This window comes from Ambystoma mexicanum, chromosome 5q, assembly GCF_040938575.1.
Source record: "Ambystoma mexicanum isolate Mex_15411 chromosome 5q, UKY_AmexF1_1, whole genome shotgun sequence".
NCBI classification, from domain to species: Eukaryota; Metazoa; Chordata; class Amphibia; order Caudata; family Ambystomatidae; genus Ambystoma; species Ambystoma mexicanum.
In genome coordinates, this window is record NC_090933.1 from 1,292,800,286 (window position 1) to 1,292,826,889 (window position 26,604).

General features: G+C 48.9%; 1 protein-coding gene across 1 annotated transcript in view; it reads left to right on the forward strand.

Annotated features, from left to right (window-relative positions):
• The window catches only part of LOC138498045 (E3 ubiquitin-protein ligase TRIM56-like), a 127,845-nt gene extending 101,563 nt beyond the window's left edge, over window positions 1-26,282 (forward strand). Inside the window, exon 2 of the mRNA XM_069621884.1 lies at window positions 23,416-26,282. Coding sequence (XP_069477985.1) covers window positions 23,417-25,609 — 2,193 coding nt within the window. The 5' untranslated portion in view covers window position 23,416 and the 3' untranslated portion in view covers window positions 25,610-26,282. The remainder of the gene's footprint in view (window positions 1-23,415) is intronic.
• Window positions 26,283-26,604: the final 322 nt, after the last annotated feature.

Genomic DNA, 26,604 nt, shown 5'->3' on the forward strand with positions numbered 1-26,604 from the left:
CGGCGTAACAGATAGTCAGGCTGTGCCAGATACAGAGCGTTACAATAATTGATCAGACGAAGGACCAGAACAGAGCCCACAAGTGAGAAGGAATAAACTGCAAAACCTTTCTGAGTATCTTCAGCTGGAAGTGACCAGCCTGGCAAACCGAGCTGATCTGAGAGGACATGGAGAAGGAAGCAGACGGATTCCCGCCAAGATTCTTGACCACAGGAACAGCAGCAGGAAAAGAACCAAAAGAAGTGGGCCAAAAAGACAAAGTCCAGAGGGACACGACAGCAGTAGAACCCACCACCATAACCTCAGTCTTATCCCTATTCAATTTGAGACAGTTGTCGGTCATCCAGCACCACACAGCGGACAGACAATCGCGCAGCTAGGTGGCATAGGGCAGGTGAGAAAGGTCCAGCCAATCAAGAATCTCTTACCTTATTTCACATACGGCCTCTTAGCACATGGCCCGGACATGGAGAACAATGGCCATTCATTAGACCCGAACACAGATCGGGCACCTAGGAACGGCCTACCTCCCACTTTCAGACTTGGGCCGGATCTTCTTAAGATCCGGAAACTCCTCAAGACTTTTTTCTTTTCTCCCCTTCCTTCCCTCTCCCCCTTCTGTGCTAACTCTCCCTCTGCCGCAGAGACTGGGGTCTGGTCCCTTCGAGTCCTACAGGGCCAGACCACCCCCTACCAGTCCCCAAGCATCCTTTTTGCCAGCACCTGCCCTCAGGCTCCCTTTCCTGGACTAGCATTACTCTGTCCTTCTTGCCCACAGCACTCATCCTCCCTCGCCCCATTTGTCCCTGGCACTTGCCACCATGTCCCACCCAGCACTTGCCTGCACCCTTCACAGGGGGCACCCCACCAGTGCACTTCTCCCTCTACCCAACAAGCCGGTAAGATAGCTCAGCAGGTGTTAGGCAGAATCCTGTACAGTGCCCTTAGGGACCACAACACACAATTAAGACTACAAGTGGCAATACAAGTTTTACCTTTGGTACAAGCCTGTACTACTATGTTAGAGTGGTAGCAGTAGCGGAGCAGCCAGGCTTATCTCAAGAGTATATGAGCAGTAGCAGAGATTACACAAAGGGACCACAATTACTGTGACTCAAGCAAACATTGACTCAAGGTTTCAGGTAGAAAAATATAAGTACATTTATTTTTAAACCATTTGTTATAAACACAACACTTCTATTAAATTCGAAACCACACGTAAAATACACTACAACTAACCAATTCACTTTGTACGGTATAAATCAAGGTAAGTACCCTGTATTTGAATGGACCGGTGTTGGATTCACCCAAATTCCTCAAGCAGGACACAGTACCTTTTTCAAAGGATGAAGCTGGTGCCACGGCAGTTGTTCCTGGTAGTTTCCTGCAGACCCACGATTCCTGGAGCTTCGGCACGAAGGACGATGAGGGGGTCTGCACCACACAGGGAAAAGGCTGGCAGCAGCGACAATTAATAAAAGGTGCGCTCCTTAAAAACGGGAGAGGCTCTTCAGGTGGCTATCCGGACCACTACAGCAGTGTGCAGTGATTTCGACCACAAAGGGATTCCTCTGACTGAAGAAGACGAGCTGGTTATCCCCACCAGGCTCAAGGGAAGAAGACTCCGGACTGGATTTTCTTAGTCATTGAAGGGTAGATAACTCACGACTGCAGCAGGGCTTCACCGGTACGGGATAATTGCAGCAGTCGACCTCTCCTCCGCTTCTCTTCGGTTCCTTGTAGTTCCAGTGGCGACTCTCTGACTTCCAGCCCAAGAGACCTGCCTTTTATGCGAAAATCCCCCATTCACACAGCCTGGCTGTCAATCACACAGCAGTGGGGTTGTCCAGCCCGGACAACCACCTCAGCCAATCATGGAAAAGTGTGACTTGGGTTTCCTAGGATACCCTGTCCAGGGGGTGACTACACCCATCCCTCACATTTAGCCCACCTAGACACCCAGGTGCCTAGAGGAGGGCTTCTTGGCAGAAGCCCACCAAAAGACACTGAACAAAGAAGGCAAACTTGGTTTGCCGCGCAAAGTAAAACACAAGAAGGAATTTAACAAATAGAAATGGAGAATAAACCGCACCGGAGCCAAAAGAAAACGTATTTGGTCAAGCGGGTTTAAGTTCTAGGCTAATACAATAGCCTACAATATATATAAGTTTAGGGTAGATACCACTGCCACCAGCCAATTCTAAATGTTAAAAGAGCGAAACAATGCTCTAGGAGGTACAGATAAAAAGGGCTAAGAGTTAACCCTTCCAGTACTCCATGTAAGATGGGGTGTACTGGATCTGTGGTTAAATTGACTAAGTAAAGTTAATGGCAACTTTACCCTTTTCTGGGGGACAGCCTCAGAAATGGATTCGGGGGGGAGGTGGGGGTTAGTCTGCACGACAACCCTGTGTAACTGCACTAAAGGTGCTGTGTAACACACAAAGGAAGGGGGCCACTGAAGTGGTGTACTCCAGAGCCCACATTCATAAAAAACAGGTAGAAGACATAGCAAAACAGAGTGGGGGAAAAGCTCACAGAAAAGAAAAAAGTCCAGAGATCCAGCAAAGCTGCTGAGGGACTCACTAGGTAAGGGAAATTAGCCATCAAATGAGAATTCTCCCTAACGCTGGGTTGAGCACTCGCTGCTGCGATCTGAGCGTGATCTGCAGGTCGCAGGTTTGAATCCCGGCAAGGCCAGCTCAGCCTTTCATCCTTCCGAGGTCGATAAATGAGTACCAATTTTGGTTGGGTGATATTGTATGTAAATATGTGCTCTGTAAAGCGCTTTGGATTAAGGCGCTATGTAAATAACACATCATTATCATTACCCCCTGTCACGTTGTCATGCCCCTGCACGGTAGGATTGTAACAAGACCAATATAACACTTCTTTGTTCTACTTTTTTATTCCCATGTTCCCCCTAACCCCATCTTGTCTTGTGGCACCTGGAAACACTTGTGTATAGGCGCCATTTTATTTATTTATTTATTGCATTTGGTTATACGCCCAAACCCTTAGGTATTGCAGCGTAGGTTACATAGATCTTCGTTTTCATGTCAGAGTTGCATACATTTTAAGGTCCAATAAATAAAATAAAATCCATAGGTAGCTAAACCCACAAACCTATCGCCATTCCCCATATACTCTGTGAACTTCTATCTTGTGACGTCATTAATGACGAGTTTTCAGTACTTAAGACATTGGGCCTCATTACGACCCTGGCGGAGTGGGTTTACGCCAGCGTTATTCGCGGCGGACCCGTCCGCCCTACTACGAGTTCCCGTAGCGCCATGGAACGTTTTCCGCCTGGTTTTTCCGGGCGGAGAAATCCATGGCGCTACGGGACCTTGTTGTTAATTACGCCACCGTATTTAACGGTGGCGCAATTAACGCCTTCCCCACTCCCATTATACCCTATGGGGCAAAAATGGGAATGGGGAAGGGTAAAATGGGGAATGGGGATTTACCGCCCCGCCAAGGTCGGCATGGGGCGGAAAATCCGCCAACCTCCATGGCGCTATCTGCAGCTTACCGCCGTGCTCCGCGGTGCATTTAGCACCGCGATTTCCGCCAGGGTCGTAATGAGGCCCATTGTCTTTGATTAACGTGTCGAGAGCAGCGAGACGTTAGTGCTTGTATGCTGTTCCGGCTTTGTTTTGGTGTTTGAGTAAAGCTGGGTTTTGCTGTGCACTTTGTCTACTCCCTCATTGAGTCTGGTTTTGGACTGAGTTCCTCTGGGTCTAGTCGAGATTTTGGGGCCTCTCCTACAATATTAGCATATGTTGTGGGAAAAGGATGAAATGCATTGGGAAATGGCCCTGGGCCCTGTTGGTAACTTGCATCTTTTGGGTGTTTAATGTGCAACCACACAAAGTGAATAGCAAACTGTGTAGCTTTTGTTTTTCACAGAAAGTGCTGTAAAATGCACCATTTTAGCCCATTATTTAAAACATTTTCTCACCTGCCACTGCATACAGGCATGTTTATATGGGTAAATAGTGTTAATAACGAAAAATAAATAACAAAAGACCTTCACAGTGAAAAATAAATAACGAAAACATTGTCGAATTTTTGTTTTTGGGTTGTGAGGGGTTAAAATAAAATCTGGGGAAATGGATGGGGGGCTTGGGGACCCCGCAAATGAAAAAAGAAATGCGCATTTTTCGTTATTTTTCTTTCACTGAAAAACTTTATTTAGTAATTCGTTATAAAGACATGGAACCGTTTGCATGAAGAAGGAAGAGTAGAAGACAGAAGGCCGGGGTTTAAGGGCAGAGCCAGATAGGAAGAAAGGAAGGGATAGACCTTGGGGGGAACAGGGAAAAGGATCAGGAGGGGCAGTCGGTGAGCTTTAGATAGAAGCAATAAGGCAGCAGACCAAGGAATAGGACTCCACTCAGCAGTACTATGGATGGCCCCGGCCATCTCTGTGACGGGCAGCATCAGGGAAGGGAATCCATGTTAGTTCTGGTGCAGTTAGTCTGCTAGGCCCCAATCTCTGCTGCACTGACAGGCGGGTGAGAGTGGTACGGGACTAAGGGAAGGCCAGTGCAACAATAATGCAATTCTAGGCGACGGTGTTGGGGGGGGGGGGCACCGACTGAGTAGCACGAGGGTTTATCCCTGAAACCAACAAATGTGCCCCTTTTGTAAGGGTGCCTTTTTTCAAATAGTGTGAAGTTTATCACCTATGAGGACTCCAAGGTTTACAGTAAAATCAGTGAGTTTCAATTATTTGCCCAGTGTCTCACACATTGAGGGGAACAGAAAGGCATGGATTCTAACCCATTCTGCAATTCGACCACATGCCTGCCAAGCTTTACTTGCTGCAAATATTTAAGTTTTTGATGGCGAGGCCTGCAATAATACGGTCTTATAAAGTTTACCCGCAAAATACAAACATTGCATAGTAAAGCAATAAAACACATGTAAATCCTTATAAACACATGTAAAGTCAAAATCATATGATTGTAGCTTTAGTTTCCACATGTTATAAGGTTCGTATACAGTGCCCTGTTGCCACCTGCATGGTTTATTGGCGCCCTAACAGATCTGTAAAGCATAGGGGGGTGGGGGTGTGGGGGTGGATTAGGAGTCAGCGGGGAAAAAGAGCAAGGGAGCTGTGATGTGCTGTTGGCAGCTTCAGTTCAGTTGACACCGTTCGCTGAGGGTAGGTGTTTTTCGGTCATTAGCTGTTGTGTGCTTTTGGGCGAGGCTGTGTGGTTTGTTTCGTCGTTGTTGTTGTGGTGGTGGGGTGTGGTGTAGTGAAGTGCGTATGGTTTGTTGAGCTGTAAAGGTATGGTTGTGTCAGTTCTGGGTATGTGAGTAGTATGCGGAAAGATTTTTTGTAGGTTTGGTTAGTAGCAGTGTCCTATACTACCCCCCTCTTTTTCATTGACTGTGGCCCACAGCCCTCCCCATTGCACAGTTCGGTGTGTTAACAGTTGCCGCTCCTATGTTGTGTGCAGAGGTGTGGGTCCTCCATACGGAACTTTTCTGCCCATAATTGCTAAGACTACATGCTTCCCATATCCTTTCCCTGTCGTTATAATGGTTACATGTTGTTTCATTAAAAGAAAATTGACAAATGTTTCACCCAATGTATGTTAATGACACATTTCATTGAAAACATTTTAACATTTTAATTTTAAAACCCCTGTTTTCTGCCCTTAAAACAACCCAAACATTCCCAAATATTTTTTTTTATTGGGTGTCCCCCCCCCAACCACCAATTTCCTAATGTAACCCTTTACCCCACCCAAACATACATACACATATTTTAGATAAGGACAAAATAAAAAGAGATTTTTTTCAATGAAAAAAGTTTTCAATTAAACATTTTTCAATGAAAAGACTGAATACCTCGTATAATATGGTGTGTAGCAGTTGTACTGTCCCACCCCCTTCACGGGTTGGTCAGGGGAGGAGTTGTGGGGGGAGATGTGTTGCTTGTGGTACATCATTCAGAGTCGGGACATCTCTAATGTCCTCTACCAAGGGACCAATTAAGTCGGACCCCTCTCCCTCGCCTGTTTCCCTTTGACCTTCTGTATGGATGGTATGTCTAGATCTTCGCCTCATTCAAATGCCTCTTTCCCTGTACTCTGTTCCTTTCTGGCCTACTCCCCCGACCTTCTCAGTTCGTGCTTTTCTGTTCATTTGTTTTGGTCCCGTTCAAGGTTGAAGAGCCAGGTTTTTAGACGTTTTCTACATTTTTGATCGTCCTTCATAGTTTGTATTTCTCTGTGGAGGGAGTCCAAGGTTTTACGGCTACGCAAGAGAATTCTGAGCTGCCATGTTTTTTCCTCATGTATGGTTTCGGCTCAAGGCGGATGTAGCCGCTGGATCTCAGGGTTCTAGTCGGCTGGGAGATGGGGATTTTCTTTTGTATGAATTCTGCTCCTTGGCCATGGAATGCTCTGTGTGTTATGCTCGTTGTTTTGAAGGTGATTTGTTTTTTGACTGGGAGCCAATGTAGCATCCTTAGCGCTGGAGTGATGTGGTACCTTTGTGAGGGTTTGAAGAGAAGTCTAGCAGCTGCGTTTTGTATACGTTGCAGTTTCTTTAGTAAATACTCGAATTTCCGAGGTATAAGCTGTTGGCGTAGTCTATCCTGACCATGAGTGAGATGATGGCCAGGTTTTGTGCGGGAGGAGAGGAATGGTAGTATCTTCTTGATTGTGTGTAGAGAGAAGAAGCATTTCTTGATTATCGCGTAACCGTTCCAGGGTTATCTTGTTGTCCATTATGATTCACAGCTTTTTGACTACTTTGGATGGCGTGGGTGCTGTTCCCAGTTCTGCCGGCCAAGAGATGTATTGCTTCATTCCTTGGATGTAATCATGATGTCCGTCTTGTCCAGGTTGATTTTGAGGTTGTTTGTGTTCATCCATTGGTAGAGTTTGTTGAGACAGTCTATTAGCGTTCCGTTCTCCTGTTCATTGTCGATATTGTAAACGATTTGGGTATCATCTGTGCAGTTGTAGCAAGTGAAGCTGTATATTTTTATAATGTTCTTTAGTGGCATCATACAGATGTTGAAGAGGAGTAGGGATAACTAGGATTCTTGTGGTACTCCACAGGTAGTCTTGCAGTGTGGATTTGAAATGTTTTATCCATACGGTTTCTGTTCTTTCAGACAGGAAGGATTTGATCCTGAGCAGTGCTGTCAGTGATCCCTATTTCTTCCAGTCTATTGTTGGAATTTTATGGCTGACTGTGTCGAATGCTGCGGAGAGGTCAAGGAGTATCAGTGCTGAGTTTGTGCTGTAGTCTGTGTTGGTCTTTAGGTTGTCCCTGAAGGAGAGAAGTGCCGTCTCCGTCCCTCTTCTTGTGTGTTGGTCTAGTGGTTTTCTGCGTGGGCGTCATGACTGTCTCATCAAGCCAACTTGTGCCTGGTCCAATAGTTGGTGTTTTTCTACGTGTTGCAGTGTTTGTTAGTACACAGGTCTCCAATAGTTTGGCTGGGTAGGGAATGTTTGAGATCGGTCTGTAGTTTGAGAGGGCTTCCACGTCGTCCGTTGTGTCCCTGAGGAGAGCTTTTATGTACGCAGATTTGAATGCTCGCAGTACTTTCCCCATTGAGTGTGCTAGGTTGAAGAGGTTTAGGTAGGTAGCATTGCGATGGTGTGCCCTGTGTAAGGATTGCTTTCTATATGTCTGGTGATTGATTGTTTATTATGCGCTTATACAGCAAGTGTTTCAAAGCGCAACCATGCATGGGAGAAGAGACATAAGGGAGGGCAGGGGTCCATTGGCAAGCCTGCCCTGTTGATTTTATTCACCAGGCTGAGGCAGTTTTTCTCTTGACCTTTTGGGTGTAGCTGTTCAGCATGTTCTGTGTTCCTGCGATGGGTAGGGGATGGTTCACGGTCTGGTGGTTGATTCGGTGTATGTTGGTAATTTTACATTTTTAAAATGGTCTGCAAGATCATTGCATCATTGGATTTGGCGCTTTTATTTTACAGTGGCCCTTTTATTTACAGTGTAAACTGTAAAATAAAAGGAGAAAGGGGAGTTCGGGAGCAGTGTATGCTGTTGGCATGGCAACTTGCCGACGCCTGGCCGTGAAATGGCCAAGGCACCATCCGGGCCTTCACCCTCGCGCCCATGTCTGCCGGCCTGCTGCTGTTGCTTGGGAGCTGTGCGTGCTCCGAAGTAGGAGCGAAATGACGGCTCTTAAGTAGATGCCCGTTTAATTTTAATTTCTATGCGCCAATCAGTTTTTTCAGTTAAACTCAAAGGCTGCCGTGGAGTGATCTGAGTCCTGCCCTGTGGGGGTGGACACTGCTTGAGGCGTACGTGGCCCTGGTGGACGGCGTCTTTCTGAGCGAGGTGATGCAGCGGCAGGTGAGGTGGTGAGTGCCGTATGAGAAACGCAGTGTAGAGAGGGTGGTTTTCTCGTGGAAGTGAGCATGGGCAGGGTCGGACTGGGACAAGAAATAGGCCCGGACACCCAAAAAAGTGGCCCACCCCTCGCCTCAAAAAAGTGGCCCACCTCTCGCTCCAAAAAAGTGGCCTACCCATTGCCCCAAAAAAAGTAGCCCTCAAACCATCATCCGTGAAGGGCGTCAATTCACAACTTTACAGAAAATGCTGCTTATGGAGGCTTCATGTGTCTGTTACATTACAACACAACTCATAAAATAACATAACTTTGCATACAGTTCTGTAACAGGGCCACAGCTTGTTGAGCCTCCATCCAGGGCCATAACGAAAAGAAGACCCGGGGCTACAGCCTCCCCAGATCCCCCACCCACCAGCAACGCCCCCGCTCATGGGAACTCCTCGAGCTCACCCCAATCAGGCCCATCAACAAACCTTGCATGCAAAGTGCCCCCGCCAGCACGTTCCTCAAAGCCGTCCTCTGAGAGCCAATAGCTCAATTGGAGTTGCAAACCGCTACTGGTGCAATAAAAATGTCTTAACCAGGTCATCCCAGAGCCACTCGACCCATAGGCATTCTGTGTGACCTGCACTGAAGTCCTGTCGAAAACAAACACTGGCAAAGCCAACAGCCCTGACCTGTGCACAAGTGGCATTTCTCAGGCACTGCTATTATATGCCCAAGTACTCGCTCGCACCATTTTGCACCTGCTACCATCAATGGGCAGGTAATACCACTACAACCGTGCCTGGCAAGTGCCTTGGCCATGCCTACACAGAAGCCCAAACTGTTGGTAATGCCAATGTCTTACACTTGCATACAGAATGCAGCCCAGGACCACTCCCATTCTTCAAAAGGCCTTTGAACATTTCACTCAAATCCAAGACTTGTTACTTTACTGGCTGAAACCCTTATGAATGCGATTGGCAACCGCATAAAACAACATTACAAATTCAAAGAAGCAACACCCCATGGGCCACAAGAAAGGGAGCGCCCTCCTGCCCCCTAGGTCACAACATCCGACCACATCTCCTTCAAAATATCACAAGGACAAAAGCTTTGCCTTTAAAATGACTATTTGTCAATGGGGGTCTGAGTAAGTATTTTTGTCCGATCCAACCACTTCATTCTCATGTTATCTTTTCACTGCTAGCACGTCCCAAGGCACCAATGGTAGCAACCACTGGCACCCAATGACCCGCTTGGTGCCCCGTCATTCCCCCCCGTATCACCTCCACTGTACAAAGATCCATGCCACCTGCCTTTTGCCACAAATGCTGCACCCACCCTACCTCTGCACATTCTCCACACAAGCACGTCACCCCATGCTCGTATAAATCCACAATAAACAAATACAGCGAGGGATTTTCAGCACACACAGCTGCACTTACTCCAGTGATACCAGGGTGACTACTAGCTGCATTCCCTCTATTGATAGTGAGTGGCTCACACCTGCACTCACTACAGTGGCACAGCTGCACTTACTCCAGTGATACCAGGGTGACTACTAGCTGCATTCCCTCTATTGATAGTGAGTGGCTCACACCTGCACTCACTACAGTGGCACAGCTGCACTTACTCCAGTGATACCAGGGTGACTACTAGCTGCATTCCCTCTATTGATAGTGAGTGGCTCACACCTGCACTCACTACAGTGGCACAGCTGCACTTACTCCAGTGATACCAGGGTGACTACTAGCTGCATTCCCTCTATTGATAGTGAGTGGCTCACACCTGCACTCACTACAGTGGCACAGCTGCACTTACTCCAGTGATACCAGGGTGACTACTAGCTGCATTCCCTCTATTGATAGTGAGTGGCTCACACCTGCACTCACTACAGTGGCACAGCTGCACTTACTCCAGTGATACCAGGGTGACTACTAGCTGCATTCCCTCTATTGATAGTGAGTGGCTCACACCTGCACTCACTACAGTGGCACAGCTGCACTTACTCCAGTGATACCAGGGTGACTACTAGCTGCATTCCCTCTATTGATAGTGAGTGGCTCACACCTGCACTCACTACAGTGGCACCCGAGTGACACACAGCTGCACTCACTCGATTGCTCACAGTTGCACTTACTCCAGTGATACCAGGGTGACTACTAGCTGCATTCCCTCTATTGATAGTGAGTGGCTCACACCTGCACTCACTACAGTGGCACCCGAGTGACACACAGCTGCACTCACTCCAATGATACCAGAGTGACTCACAGCTGCATTTAGTCCATTAATAACCAAGTTACAAACAGCTGCACTCACTCGATTGCTCACAGCTGTACTCACTTCAGTCATACCTGAATTGCTCAGCTCTGCACTCACCACAGTGGTACCCGAGTAACACACAGGTACACTCACTACAATGATACCAGAGTGACTCCAAGCTGCACCCACACCGTGATACAGTGGTGATTCACAGGCGCATTTACTCAGAGCGCTCAGGTTTTCCGTGGTCATGCGTGAGAAGGCAGTCCAGACCTGTTTTTACTTGGAATTCTGGGGGTTGTAGTTTTCCATCTTTCAAATCAGAAATAAAAAAACGAAAAGTTCCAGAACTCAATGGGGAAAAAATGGGACTGGATGGCCAGGGGGATCTTGAGAGCTCTGGGTAAATTGCACTGATGTCCGAATAACTGCAAACTCACTGGCTGACTGAAGTCATAGCTGATCAAACCACTAAAACAGAAGTAACCCACAAATACTCTCACTAGTGCACCCTCCCTCACCTCCCACAGTAGTGCCAGAGCACCTCATAGCTGCGCTCACTCGTCCCAGTGATTCTGAGGGGACCCGAAGCTTCCCACACTCTGCAGTGATTTACAGCAGCTAGGAATATACCAGCGTCCCAACCCCCCCCACCTTGAAGGCTGGCATCAGCTGAAGACTGACTACTACTCCAGTGCTGCTTCAAGTTGTTTTGGAAACAGTCACTGTTACATACTTACAGTTAGTTACAGTATGCTTACTTTGCTTGCTGTAGGAATACAGGATGGTGATAGCTAAACAAGCAAGATTGGTACATACAGTGAGAGAAAATAATTGCACGTATAGCTGATCCTATAGAGATATACACACACAGAGCAAACCATCTGTGCAGATTGTGGCCTCAGCGCACATGGCCTTTTCTCTGCAGTCTCCTCTCTGATGCAGCCTGCGTGGACCTGTCCAAAAGTCCTGCCAACATGCCCCATCCTACTCAGATGGCAGTCCAGTTCTGTTTTCCCCCTTCCATTTTCCTGATTTGTGGTCCTGAAGTTACCCAATTTCAAATCAGTGCTACAAACCATCCCCTGAATGGAATGGGTCGTGTTGACATGTATGATGCGATTAGTCCACACTGCTATTGAAAAGTCTCGAAAGTCTTGCAACCTTGATTCTAGGGACATGGTGAGCAGCTATTGGCCTATATTTACATATCAATAGCATACGTGCATCTTCAGAATCCCAGTTTCTGGTCACGTAGAAACAGCCAGCGAGTCAATCACAGCTAAAGTGAGAGTTTCGATTTGGGCAGAAAGTAAGAGGCCACTGCCCTTGCTTCGGCAGGTAATATACATTTGCAATATCACCAAGTTAAGAGGTCGAAACACGCCTAGCCCTCAATCAGCGGGCCACTCTCCTCTGCATGTAATTACTGCTTTCTCCCTTGGAACCAAAGCGATTTCTCATAACCAGTTATTTGCGCTAGAAGGGAGCCGCCCCCTTCCTCCTCATGGGAACAGCCTCCCCGGTCCAGTGCTTGCCGCATCCCCTGAGGACCACAGTCCAGGAACCGAAGGGGAATCCGAGGAGCCTGGCCTATGGAACAGTGGCAAGATTGCACGCCAGGCCTGTGTTTCTGACACGCTGGCATGCCAGGCTAAGATAAAGCTATGGTTCTGGCAAAAGCATGCAAAGAAGCTGCCTGTAAATTCAGCTCAAGCCACCCTGGCACTCACCCAAGCGTCAGTTACTTACAAAAATAAAAAGCACCTCTAAAAAATAATAAACAAACACGCACACAATTTTCCTGCTCCGGTCTCCTCGATTCTTTGGAAGGGGGAGGGCAATGGTATTTGAGGGCCTTACCTTCTCCTGGCCGGTAGCCTACATTTCCAGGAAAGAAGCAGGCCCAGAAACAGCAGCTGAGGCATCAGCTGAAGGCTGACTCTCTGCACATGGGAATGACCGAGGCCAGACCCTTGGCTCCTGGGTCCAGGATCCCTGGGCTGAAGGCTCGACCAGCGCTCGATCAGGCGAGATGTAGGGGGCCCAGATGGGAAGCCTTGGATGCTGGTCCACCACGCAGCTCACTGCTTCAACTTGTGACGGGCACTGGTCGCCGAGAGCAGAATCTGTGTAATACAAAACACTGGGAGGGAGCAGGCCGGGCTGAGGCAGCACCGCCCAGCCCTGCCGCTCGCTCCCAGTGTTTTGTAACACTGACTGCTGCTGGCGCCAGGGTGTCGCGGGCCGCGGCAGTTGGCCGCCGACTCACCGCATTTATCAAATTTCTCTGCATCTGCGGCGGGCCGGCGGCGGCGGGCGTGGGGCTGCAATTGCAAAGGATCTGTAAGTTACTTACAGATCCTTTGCAACTTGCATCCGTCCGGCAAGGCAGAGGCCCTGGGGGCTGGTTCCTTAAGTGTGAAGCCCATGCCTGGGCCGAAACCGGCCCACATGGGCTTCAGGAACCGGCCCCCAGGGCTCTGGCCATGATTTTGCATCGGCCACGGGCCGATTGGCCGACGACCCAATCCGACCCTGAGCATGGGCAGATGTCAGCTGCACCGAGAGGGGTTACTTCCCGGAGTACGCGCGTGGCAGACCACTGTGAAACACACTGCAACCTTTGTTCATGTTATTTGACAATCTGAAAGGACCTCGCTTTAGCGGCCAGGGCATTTACTTAATAAACACGCAGTGAAGTAGCGTCCAGCTAGATGTGCAGGGTGCACCCCAAAGCCCCATTCTGGGTTTTCACGAAGGATCTAGCCCTTTTGTTTAAGCAGTATAGTATTTGCGTGAAGAACCTTTGCACTTGCATGCGTTGATTATCGAGCTGTAATATGCAGAGTGCAAACAGGAGCGTGAGCAGCTGTGTTAAAGTTCATTTGGATCTCTTCTTAAGAGATAATTGTTTTCTAGTGGGAGTGAATTCTATGCTGAAATTTTTATTTATTGGGCACTTGTTCGGCGCTTTTACAACTTGTTTCAAAGCGCCCACATGGCAACAGGGAAGGAACATGGGATTGAAAACATATACACACTGAGGAATAAAGACTAACCTACTAGGCCTTGTGAGTAGTCAGAAAGTGCAAGCGCAAAGAGAGAAGAGGGGGGAGGGAGTGGTGGTAAGTCCTGGAATGTCCATGCTCGTGGGTGAGCAGCAGAAGGAAGTTGGTAAGTGCTAGAAAGAGTTGAGCTGCAATAAGTGGGTATGTGCAGGCCTACAGTGGCGGTAGGCCAGTGGGTGCCGAGGCGAGTGCTGTGTGTAGGCAGCTGAGGCGCTTGGGTGTGGGAGGCCAGGGCCCCGCGGACACATGGGCCCTGGTCACCAATCGTAGAGACTGTGAGGTTAGCAGAGTAGGGAAGCAGGGGGAACATGGGATTACTAGTACAGCGTACTTTCAATATGGCTAAAGCTGTGAGGTTGGGGGTGGTGTGTGTCTAGAAAGCGTGGTGATCCCAATAACTCAATGGGGAGTGCATCCGTCTGCCACTGGCAAAGGCCTGGGTTCAAGCTGATGCTCAGGCAAAGGTGTAATCTTCCTTAACCATCTGTCCTTGCCGATGCAGAACGCACAAGCCATATTCTCATGTAAATTTTTGAAGTAATAGCGACCTTCCCACCTGCATAACTGCCTTGGGCAAACACGTCATTGTTGTGACCATACATTCAAAATAGTTTCACTGCTGGTACACGGATACAAATGAACCCTCAGGCCCGCTTTTCCCTCCTACAGTGCCATGCCATCCATCCTGCTCAATAGTCTCCGGGACAACCTTGGTATTACTGATCAGGCCTCGCTACTTTCTGCTCCAATTTTCAATGTTATGTGGATGACCAGCTCTTTCAGGATCCCCTCTGCCACCTCTGCTTCTTCTCTTGTACCAGACTGTCTGGCCACAGCTCAGGAAGGGTGTGCCGCCAATGATCTCCTCATTGGGACACCCGCTCCCTCCTTTACTCTCTTACTGCTTCTTCCTGTGAGGCTAAAAACCTTGGTGTCATCTTCAACTCCACCCTCTCCTTCTCTCTCGCATCCCTCCTCACATCACTGACTTCTCTAAAAAGTCAAACTATCAGCTGTACCTCCTCATAGGTCTTCTTCCTTCTCTCACTTTCCCCCAGAAGCTCACTGCCTCCAGAGCTCTGGTCCTCTCTAGGCTGGACTATTGCAACAGCCTCTTTCTAAATCTTCCTGCCTGTACACTCTGACCTTTACAACTTATCCAGAACAGGACTGCGAGAATTGTCCTTTGCCTCAAGCCCAAGGATCGTACTTCAAGACCCTCTGCATTGTCCACAAGGGTTTCTGGGACCTGGGACCGCTGTACCTCAAACTTTCTGTTCCAAAACCTCTTCCTTCTTGAGCTAATCTGCTCATCCACCTCCAACTCTGAGGGTCAGACGCTTCTCCTTGGCTGGGACCTCCCTCTGGAACAGCCTCCTTGCCTCTCTTAAACTGAACCACTTCCGGTTCCAGAAGCAACTCAAGACCTTCCTTTTCACTTCTTTCTCTTTTTCTCTCCCCTGCTGATGCACCCGGTCACCCTCTGAACTCGGGGCCCAGACTGCTGCATGTCCAGTTTCCCTTGCACTGCCTCCAGGCTCGCCAGCACTTAAGGTTCTGTATCTTCAACCCTACAGTCACTTCTCTCTGCACTTCTGAGCCACCCGCTGGCTGCACTTGTGAGTTCGCTGCACTTCCCCCTTCCTTTCCCCCCTGGCACTTTTCCCCTTCCCTCTTCCATGCACTTGCACGATCTGAATGACACAAGGCCTAGTAAGATCGTTATTTTGTCCTACCTTGTTTCCCCCCATACTTGTCTTTTCGCGCCTAGAAACACTTGTACAGGCGCATTATAAATGCCACATAATATCATACGGTGCTTACCAAGCACACATTGCTGCCTAAATAAAACCAATACTAGGTACAAGGCCAATGGCTACTTGAGAGCCCCACAACTGGCTACAAATCCACTGAGCTAACGTTGCACATATGCACAATCTGCCAACGGCTACTTAGTACTCCACAGCAGGCGAAGAACCCACTGAGCTAACGACACCCTTGTGCACAACACTGCAGGTTCTACTAGCAGAAACAATCATACCATACCTGGTGCCCCATCTTCTCTTACTATAACGTAGGTGTCTGATTGTGTGTTATTACATCAAGGCATGAATTTGGTTATAGAAGACATCCAGGCACCTGCTGGCCTGTGATCCGCCGCGCTACAATGAGCAGTCGCCCGGCTGAGAAGGGCTCACCACAGGAGATATATAACACACCATAAGGAAGCATGGGACAAAGGGTGGAGGAGCGGCAGAAGGAAGTCCTGACACTGGCCAGGAACTGCAGAGGGCAGGCGTGTCGAGATGAACAGCCCTGCCATAATGCAGCGATCAAAGAAACGCGCGGGTAAAGGGCCAGGGTAATGTGGTGGTGCGCGCCTTCTATTTCCAGGCTGCGCACACCTTTTACGCGTGGGAAAGTGCGGTGGGATTTGTTAAACCTATCAACGGTAGTTTCTCTACACTTGCCTAAAGGAGTACCTATTACAATCATATGCTATAACCTGTGCTTACTATTCATGCATGTGATGGCGGATTGGAGAAAGCTGGCTCTATGTGCCAAACTATTCCATCCTCCTGTATCTGCCCTCTTTGGTGATTTGAGCAGGGTAACATCTAAAAGCTCATGTAAAGTTTTAAATAGTCTCTCTGTCTGTCTCTCTCTGTGTCTCTCTCTCTGTGTCTCTCTCTCTGTGTCTGTCTCTCTGTGTCTGTCTCTCTCTCTGTCTCTGTGTCTGTCTGTCTCTCTCCCTCTCTGTCTCTCTCCCTCTCTGTCTGTCTCTCTCCCTCTCTCTCCCTCTCTCTCCCTCTGTCTGTCTCTGTCTGTCTGTTTCTGTCAGTTTCTCTCTCTCTCTGTCTATCGCCGTCTCTCACATATCCCCTTATTCCATCGTCTTCAACTCTTACCTTTGCTCCCAGCCCTTACTTTTTCTCTCACACTTTTTCTTTCACTCTCTCATCCTTTCTCGCTCATATCTCCTCTCGCTCATCACGGGCTTCCTCCGTTCCGTTGCCCTATTCCTCTTCTCATTCCGTTGCACACCTGCACCCCTTATTGCATCTGCCTTTAAAACGTTGCCCTCACACCCTGATGCCTATAGATGCAAGGAATAACAGTAAACGCCCAAACTTGACATTGCCAACGCTTGTTTTTGTGAAGGCACCAGTGCGTTATTGCATCCAGGGGGATTTCTCATCTCGTTTACGATGTTGAATAGTTCTGAGTGTTGTTGGCTTTTGTGACCCGGTCGTTGTATTTCTTTTTGGCTTTTAGTTTCCTTTTGTATGCTCGGATTGGTTTCTGAAAAATTATTCACACATCCTATATGGAATACTACATGTCTCAGGATGCAAAATAATGCAAGCCTGAAAGATCTATTTAACACCACTTTACGTTTAGTGCTTTTCAAAGCCCACACTAAAAGAAGGTGTGTAAGGAACTCGTTTGGGTATGAAGATTCTGTCACAAACCTGCAGCTCCTTGTTATGCATGATCTTGAAAACCTTTGACTATGGACATAAAATCAAACCTTTTATTTGTTGCTTGTCAAAAACATGTTTTTTTTAATTTGTGTTTGGTTACAAAGAAGTTTTGATTCAATAATAAAGCAATAACCAATACTACATAAAATATTCCAAAAGACATACATTAGATAAGCTAAAAATAGTATTACTGTTTTTAAGAACCTTAAAACCAAAAGCGATGAAGGGAAAAAAATAATAATCACACTGATAAAACATAATAACTTTCAGATCACAATATTACTTCTTGTCAATACCTGAACCACCACTATTGTCAGTGCTATTTCATAAGCTGAAATCTACCTATCCCAGAATAGGTCTGGCAAAAAGCTTTCATTCCCCCATTCTAAACCTGGTGAATAATAGTGATCTAACTGGCCACGTGGCTGCCCATTCTGCTAATAGGTGTTTGAGGGATTGATTCTCCGGATTGGTACAGACATTACACAACTTCTTAGCATTGTCTCCCTGTCCCCTACTATGCAAGACCTCCCCCGTGTGCACTATATTCAAACAAATTCTCAGAAAATCTTTCCTGATTTTCCAGTTCCGGGAACTTCACCAGGTATCTCGGTAGAACCCCTAGTTTCTTATCGAACTTCAAAAAAGTTCTGGAGAGACCGGGCACGCAACTGGGCACGCATTGATTTGATGGTGTCAATCCAGTCCCTCGTCTCCAATAATTAGTCATGGTTCTAAACAAAAGGGGTCTTTATTGTGTTACTGTCACAGATTAGCGCAGTAACTGGAACTAACTGGGATCTTTCAGTTAAAAATGTCCCATCTGTTGGCCCGCCCCTCGTGGGCTTTGCTCGTACATTAAAGGAGCACGCATGAGCCAGTCTCCATTTCAACCGTCCCTTTATTCCTCCGTTACGCAACTGATTTCTCTCTTCCCTTGCCTCTTCCTTTCCTCCCGCTTCCTTCCATAGTCTTGAGTCCTCTCCCTTAAAGGGGCTTTGTCCTTATTCCCTCACAACACCTCCACCCCACTTAACAAGACTTCCCAGGCTACATTTGTTCAATCAGCCGTTGGGGTCTCCTTATGATTCGATGAACCCTGCTCGGTGGCTCGTGGGTCTCACCCGCATTTCCTCATTGCTGTGCTTCGTAGGTCTCTCCACTCTCTACTCCTTCCTTCTCGACCACTGCCTCTTTCATTGGTTCGGGTTCCTCCAGGTATAGCTCGTGGAAGAGGGAGGCCTTTGGTGTCATTCCTCCGTGGTCCTTTATCGTGGTTATCACTGGTTCTTTGTCCTCTGTGACTCGGAGGGGAACTGCGCAGTATGTCCTTTCTTTAGCTTTCTTTGGGCCTCATTATGAGGAGGGCGGTAGGGGGGTTAACGGCGCTGGTAAAGGTGCCGAGCTGTTAACCCCTTACCGCCCCATTACGAGGTCTGCTCGCGGGACCTGCTAAGGACGCCTGGTTTTACCAGGCGTACTTGGAGGGTCCCGCGAGCAGCCCAGGATGCTACCAACAGGCCCGTCATTAACGGGCCAGTTGTTAGCATCATCCCCGTTCCCATTGAGCCCTACGGGGGCTCAAATGGGAATGGGGATGTACCGGGTCTGGATTCTCTGATGGGGAAATACCAGGCCCTCCAAGGTTGGAATGGCCCGGTACTTCCCCATTCAGGGAACCCGGACCCGGAATGGAGGTAGCCATTCCGCAAAAAGTGACATGGTTACCTCCTTCCTTGTAATTAGGCCCATTGTGTCTCCCGTATCTTGTTCAGACATGTGGTTCTTAACTTGGGTGACTTCGAAAGATCTATAGTGGATGTTGATGAGGGCGCGCTGCAGTGCCGTCCAATGACTTAGATGGTTGGGCCCTGTGACGGGACCCAGTGCCATGTGGATGACAGTGGGTCTTCTGTGGTCTTCCCAGGTTGGGTCGCAGCATGACTGTCTCTTTGGCTGTGCCAGCTGTGCAATTCCCCCCTGGACCACATGGGCTTGGGACTTGCCCAGAGGGTATACTTGTTCATTGCTGACGTTAATTGTGGCTTCTGCATTCCCCCACCCCCTGTTTCGGCATCCCATAAGATCCTCAGTGGTTTACCTATGGGCGGAGTGGGTGTTCATGCCTGGGCAGGGATGGCCCTCATGACGGCAGTCTGTGCCACCAGTGGTACCAGGTATCTCTCTTGCAGTGGCAGTGCCTGGATCCTTCTGTGTATGGACCGGGCGTCGGGCCCTCTTGATGGGTCAGAACCTCTAGCCGGGCTCGGTAGTGGTTTAAGTTGGCATGCAGGGTTTGTAGACGGTCGCACTCTGCACATCGCCTGAAAGTGGCTTTCTTGGCCCCATCGCCGGTATCTCTGTCCGATGGCTGGGCATGGTCATCTGTGTGGGACCACAAATCCGCAGCTGTGGCATTGCGTGCTGCTCGGTGGCTTCTGAGTCTTCGTTTCCTCCCGTGTCCTGTAGGCCTAGAGTATTCCGGCTGCCCTGCCGGGAGGGCCGCAATGAAGTCACATTTGTTTTTGCTTTCAATGGCGACTGCCTGTGCGTCTACTCGCTTGTATGTTCTTTCCAGATTGAGTATTTTTATTAGGTGCAGGGGCTTTTTGAGAAGATGTTTTCTGACCGTTGATGAGGTGCACCCTTCTATGATCCTTAGCCGTATAGCCTCCTCATCATTGAAGTTGGCAAAGTCGCAGTTCATTATTTTCTGCTGGAGACCAACTCCCCAATGGACTCATGCAGAAGCTGCACGTGTTGATTGAACGCGTAGAGTTCATAGTCCTTGTTGGCGTGCATAATCAGCTTATCGTTGACTGCCTTGAGGAGGCATTGGTATGTGTTTCTTTCATACACGGGGATCGTTTTCATGATCCCTTTGATCTCTTTTCCCGCTAGGTTGGTGAATATAGGCACTTTGTTTGGCAGGGCATGGTGACCTACTGCCCGCATGAAGTCCTCAAATTCTTCGACCCATTCTTCTCACCTTTGGCTTTGGTCATGGTGCGGGTGAAGGGTAAACGGGTTGGGTCTCCTTAGGAATGAGGTGTGGGACACTGGTCCTGTCCTTGACATTGTTGCCGTTGGCTTGTGTGTCTGTGGCCTGGGTGGCGTTGCGGTGGTGCCGGTAGGGGCGATTGTCAGGGCGTTCTGCTGGTGCCAGATGGCGTGTGGGTGAGTGATTATTCACTTGCTGTGGGTTTCACCTCTTCATTTTCTCCCATATGGTGTTTGTCTACTTCACAACTTGTCCATTTGCACTTGCACAGTGCCAATTGCAGCATTGCCGGCTGTTGGGCGTTCTTTCCAAAGTGTTTATTGGCACACGTGTGTTGTGGTGGGTATTGTGTGTATTCTGATTACACTGCCCTGCGTGTTTTGTGAGCATGTGCGTGGGTTGGCCCACCTACTTGTAGGGGCTGTTGCTGCGGGCATGGCAGCGTTCCGTTGTCCCTGGTGGTCATCTGGGCAACTGGGTGCCACGTCCAGGCGCTTCTCGCTGTGTCTCCGCACGTGGGAAGTGTCTGTCTTGCCAGGAATGTGTGGTGGCGCAATCAGGCCGTGTGTGCTGGGTGCTGTCGTTCCCCTGCTGGTAAGGTGTTGGGCTGTGTAATGTTACGTTCGGGTGTTCTTAGGACTTTTTTTTTCCCCCACAGAAGTATTGGTCATCATAGTGTGGCTTTTCTTTCCCTGCGAGGTGCTGGGTAGCAGGGTGAGGCCTCTGATGCAGGCTAACGTGGTGCGGGGTTGGGTAATCCTCACTGGAGACCTCGTGGACGTGTGCTGCCTCAAACTGCAATGTGGTCTGTTCCTTGGGGCTCCCTTCATCCACGGGGCCGCCAGGCTGTGGGCTGCAGGGTGTTTGCGTTTGCTGGTTCCTCCTCCTCGGTGTGGGATGCCGCGTTCACCTTCTCCGCCACACGTCCTGTATGGCACAGGCCCTCTTCTGCTGCTGGTGCCTGTAGTGCCGCACTGCTGGGCTTCCGTATACATTCTCCTGCTGGGCCGGGTCCTCTGCACCCTCCTTTCTGCTGGGCACCTCCTGCCCATCGCTCGCTGCTCCTCTCTGCAGACTGCTGTCAGCTTTGCTGGGCTCCCCTCACCTTCCGTGCTGCTGGGCACTGCTCCCTCTGTCGCAGTGTGTCCTGCCGGGCTCCGTACTGCAGGGCTCACCTTTCCCACAGCACTGTGTTCTCCCGGCCCTTCCTCTTTTCGCTCGTCATCGTTAGGCACAGCGTCCCTTCTTCACTGCTGGTCGGACAGACTTCCGCTGGCACCTCACTGCTGGGCATAGCGTCCCTCCCTGCTGGTCAGGTAAACCTCATCGCTGCAGCTCCACTGCTGGGCACACCAGTCTCTCCTGTCCCACACTGCTGGGCTGGGCTGGGCTCATCAGCTCTCCCCGTCCTCTTCCTCGGCTCTGTTCATCGCTGCACCTCTTATGCGGCACACCTCCTCTGGCTGGCACCCTCGTTTCTCTGTTGCGCTCTTTCCGCTCTCCTGTTGCTGGGCTCCTCATTGCAGGGCGCTATCTTCATGGCATAGGATGAGTAGTGTGGGTTCACTTTGCTTCTCTTACCAGATCCCTACCTAAGCAATAAAATTACAGACAACTTATGTGTATGGAAAAGTTGTAGGCCGTAGGCATTTTATTTTCTTACAGAGAATACAACACAACAAACATAATTATACAGCCATATGCTTTTGGGCACATTGTGTCCAGTTCCAAAGCTGCCCAAGGCTCCTCCTGAGTCCTTGTTATCCCTGAGCCTTCGTTCCTGGGCACATGCCGCCTACGACGTGTCTTGGACCGTGTACCGAAAGAGTACGCGGCGTTCCTTTCTTCTGCCTGCTCCTTCTTTTCTTGGACCGTGTACCGAAAGAGTACTTGGCGTTCTTTCTTCTGCCCGCTCCTTCTTTTTTGGACCGTGTACCGAGAGAGTACTTGGCGTACTGGCTCCTGCCTGGACACCCTCTTCCTCCGTTTTTCTTGTAGGGTGGGTTGGGTGGTAAAACGTTTTTCCTTCCCCTTCCCCTTCTCCAGGTACCAAGAGCCTATCCGAGAGAGGTGAGCTCTTACCTGGTTTGTGCCGCCTTTCCTTTTCCAGGTTTACTTATACCCCCCCGGCCTTTTGTTCCTTCCTGGGGGCGGCCGGGTTACCCTCCTGACCCCTCGCTCTTACACTTCGCACCTACCCAGGTGCTGTTTCCTGCCCTTCCTGGGCTTTTGTTTCCTGTGGCGCCATTCGGACGCCCCTCCCTACGCTTTCGCGCTGTTTTCCCCCACCCTGCGTCTAAACTCCCAGACCCTCTATCGTCCCGCATTTCATGCGGCCGGGGCCTGGGTCACTGCTGGTGTTCTTTTTGCTTCGTCGGCAGTTGTTGCCCCCCCCCCCACCTCCTCGTGTGCCGTGCTTGAACATTAAAGGAGCATGCAGGAGCCAGTCTCCATTTCAACCTTCTCTTTATTCCGCAGTTAAACAACTGATTTCTCTCTTCCCTTGCCCCTCTCTTTCCTCCTGCTTCCCGCTCCCTCCCATAGTCTTGAGCCCTCTCCCTTAAAGGGGCTCTGTCCTTATTCCCTCACAAAACCATCACATATAAGAAAGGCTCTGCTGCTGATAACAAGAGAAATGTGTGAACAGGTTAAGGTGCACTGCAGAGCTGTGCGCCTGTTGCTCTGTCTGCTTCTCTCTGCCTACACGCCCTGTCCCTGTCTGCCTGTTTATCTCAGCCAGGTCGTGACTTGACAAATGGAGGGTTTGATCCGAGCCAAGCTGATTCTATGTTTGGCTCGGGATAAAGAAAATGTGTCACGAGTCTTTGAACTATAGGCAAGCAATTTAAAAAACAAATTAACTAGTTAGTGGAACGCTGGTCCAATGATTTCCATTACACTTCCACCTCTGAGCCTCCTAGCACAAGGGAGATCACGAGCGCTGCCAGTGATGGTCACTGCTGCCTAGCAATGTGCCAGGTGGCCAATGGCACCTTTAGGAAGGCAGAGGCGGTGCAAGCATAAGGAGAAGATCCGCAGACTGTCAGACTGTCATTGGGGGCCAGTCCAGGCGTCATGAACCCTGCTCCTACATTTTGTGATCGATGATTGATTGTTAATGCAATTCACCAATTTTCTTTTAAATTGCGTCTCCTGTTGCTCAAACTGCTGTGGGATGCTGATGCTTGCTCTGCAGAACGTTGTTAAATGTGAATTTAGGTGCCATGTTTTCGGTCTAAATGCTTTCTTTCTCATCAACAGAATGGCCCGCATTGTGACCTCTTTGGACGACGTACTGGCAAAGGATTTCCTGACCTGTGGCATTTGCTCTGACATGTACAAGTCGCCGAAGATCCTGCCATGCCTGCACAGTTACTGCCAGGAGTGCCTCGGTGGACTGGTGAAGGAGGAATGCTTGGCGTGCCCAGGATGCCACCTCACAGTAAATGTCAACGACGGTGTCTCCAGCCTGAAGACCAGCGCCTTCATCAGCGGCCTTGTAGGACTCGTCCAGTCAAGAACATTGAAGGATTCTGGAGATGTCTGCTGCTCTGCCTGCCTGAAGACACTGCCCGCCACGGCGCGCTGCCTGGACTGCGCCAGCTTCTTATGTCAAACTTGCATAGACGGTTTGCCCTGTTCCTCCCTTGGCCACAAGCTGGTGGATCTGAAGGAGTTCCTCACTGGCAAGCACGATGCCGAAATCAGAGCCCGTCAGCAGGTGCCTTGCCAGTACCACGCTCTGGCGCCCTTAGCGTTATTTTGTGATACCTGCAACACCTCCATCTGTACGGAATGCCGCCTGCTGAACCACCTTGAGCATCGGGTGCTGCCCATGTCAGAGGCGTGCCTAGAAAAGAAGCTGGAGGTTTCAGAGCTAATTGGCGTGTTGGAATCTAGTGCCAAGACCCTCTCAGATAGTGAGCAGGAGATGGACGATGACCTGGAGATGGTACTCGAAGCGTCTAAAGGCATCGACGAAAGCATCCATAGTTATGTGGACAACGTGTCCGCTCTTCTACTGGAACAGAAAGAGGCAACTCTTGGGGAACTGGACGTGTTCCTGAAGAAGAAAATGGAACAACATGTGTCTGCGAAACAGGAGCTGCAGAGTCAAAAGGAGAAGTCCAGACGTGCCCAAGAGCTCGCGCAAAAGGTGGTTGATGTTGGTAAGGACTATGAGATCATGTCCATGGGGGATTTAATAAGGGATCGGGTAAAGGAATTGCAGAAGTTTACTCCACAACAGCTGGATATTCAAATTCCTGAACTGGATTTTGGCTTGGATAAAAAGGTACTTTTGGAGTTTCAGCACTTCAAACTACGGCTTTTCATAATAAAATCGGAAGGATCTGTGACTGAGAATCAGAAATCTGATTCCCTTGGGATCAGTTTACCTTCAAAAGATGTATTTCCTACCAGGCTGCCTTTCGCGCTCAGCGGCGCAAACCCCCCAGTAAAGGCTTTGCCACCAATCCAGGTGCTACACAAAGGACACAGTTTGCCCCCAAAACTTACATATTTTTTCAAGGAGAATTACACCGAAGAAGATAGCTATGATTGGTCAGGAGAATACGATTCATCTGATGACTACGGCTCAACAGATGAAGGTGCAACCTCCGATGGCGATGACTGGTTTCTGAGCAGAATGTTCCCTCCTCCAAGCCCCCGGCCCATCTGTGTCTGTACCTTTGAGATCAATCAGTTCTTGGACTTTACAACGCCCAAGATCACTGGGGTGACGGTCAGCAGCTCGGGCGACATTCTGATGTGTGATAAAGCAAATGATGATATCAAGTGGTTCTCGCCAGATGGTGTTGCTGGAAACTGTACTCTTCCCCCTGAGCCTGAGGGATCCCTACCTTTGTGTGGTCTCGCCATGTGTGGGGATATCCTGGTGTGTTCTTCCGGGTGCTTCCTGCTGTTTTTGTCCTTGGAGGAGAAATTGCTTCAGAAGATTAAGTTGCGCGGCACCCGCGCTCCTTATTCCATTGCGTCCTACAAGTCGCAGTATGTGGCAGTGAGTGAGGGGACCTTGTGTTCAGTTTCCCTTTACAGCACCTCGGGTCAATGTGTGGGTCGAATTCAGCCTAGAGGCTGGCAAGGGGGGAAATTCCTCTTCATTGCAGTCAACAGCAAAGAGATCTTCATTGTTTCCGACTTCTACAAAAAAGTTATCCTCCTTTTCCAGAAATCTGGAGAGGTCGTCAATGTACTGGACACTAACACGCCTCTGCTCAGGGAGCCTTTCAGTCTGTGTGTGGATGCGCGCGACCACATATTTGTGGTGGATCAGGAAAGGGTTCTTGAATTCACCCCGGATGGGGAATTTGGCCGGGTCCTACTAAGCGCAGCCAATGGAGTAGAAGAGCCACGAGTCCTCGCTGTGGACAAAAAACGACGTCTCATCCTGGTCCATAAACAGGATTATGCCAAAATCTTTCAGCTCCGTTAAATTATCCTTCAAGAAATATTCTCCAGCGAGTGGAAGAGAATTGGGTGCTGAAAAAAGTACAAACAGATTGGTTTGCTTTGTTCAATGATGGAATTTGTACCTAATGATTCCTCGCAGAGGAAAATAATATGACCTAAGGAAGGTATACCAAAGTGTATCCCCAAAAGCTCATCCAAAATTCCAAGGAAACTCAGTCTTAAATAAATAACTGACCCCTATTTCTATACATAATACAATTTTAATACAAATCAATGTGTTTAAAGTTTATACACTTTGATGATCATATAAAAATATCAAAATACATTCATAAAAACCTATCAACACAAAACATAGTTGTGTTCACAAGTGTAAATATACATGAAAAGCAAACATCAATTCCTATTCAACATCATGTCACATTTCAGCGTATGCTGCTCAACTGCATGTTACCCTTGACATCAGTAATACGCTCACACTGATAGGGTATCTGTTGAGTTTCCTTGGAATTTTGGGGGGCTACACTTTGGTGTACCTTCCTTTGGTTGTATTATTACAGTTATTGCCCACTAAGTAGGAAGGTGTGGAGTCCTCGGTGGGAGTACCGTTGTGAGACATATCCTCGTAGCAGAAAGCTTAATTATTCCAGGCGTCATTTCCTTTGGGAATTTCAATAAAGTTTTTCTGTTGGCATGCACATGCTGTTGCGCGTGTGGGTCTCTTGAGTAGCGGTTCTTGTGTTGCTCTTCTCGTTTCTCATGTGAATTCATCACCTTGATTCATCAGTTGCTTGTTGGATTTCTAGCTTCTGATTGCTTTGTATGTCTAACACAAGGAAGCTCATTTTGCACCGAAGAGTAATTTGAAGGCGGGGAGTAGTGACTTTTCCACTGCAACGTAAACAGCTCCCTGCCACCAAATGTTAGTCATTCATACAGCGGCATTCAAAAGTGCAGGGCAAAAGGTGGTGTCCACCTCTGTACATTGTGTGTGCCATGCACTTGTACACTCTGATGTGC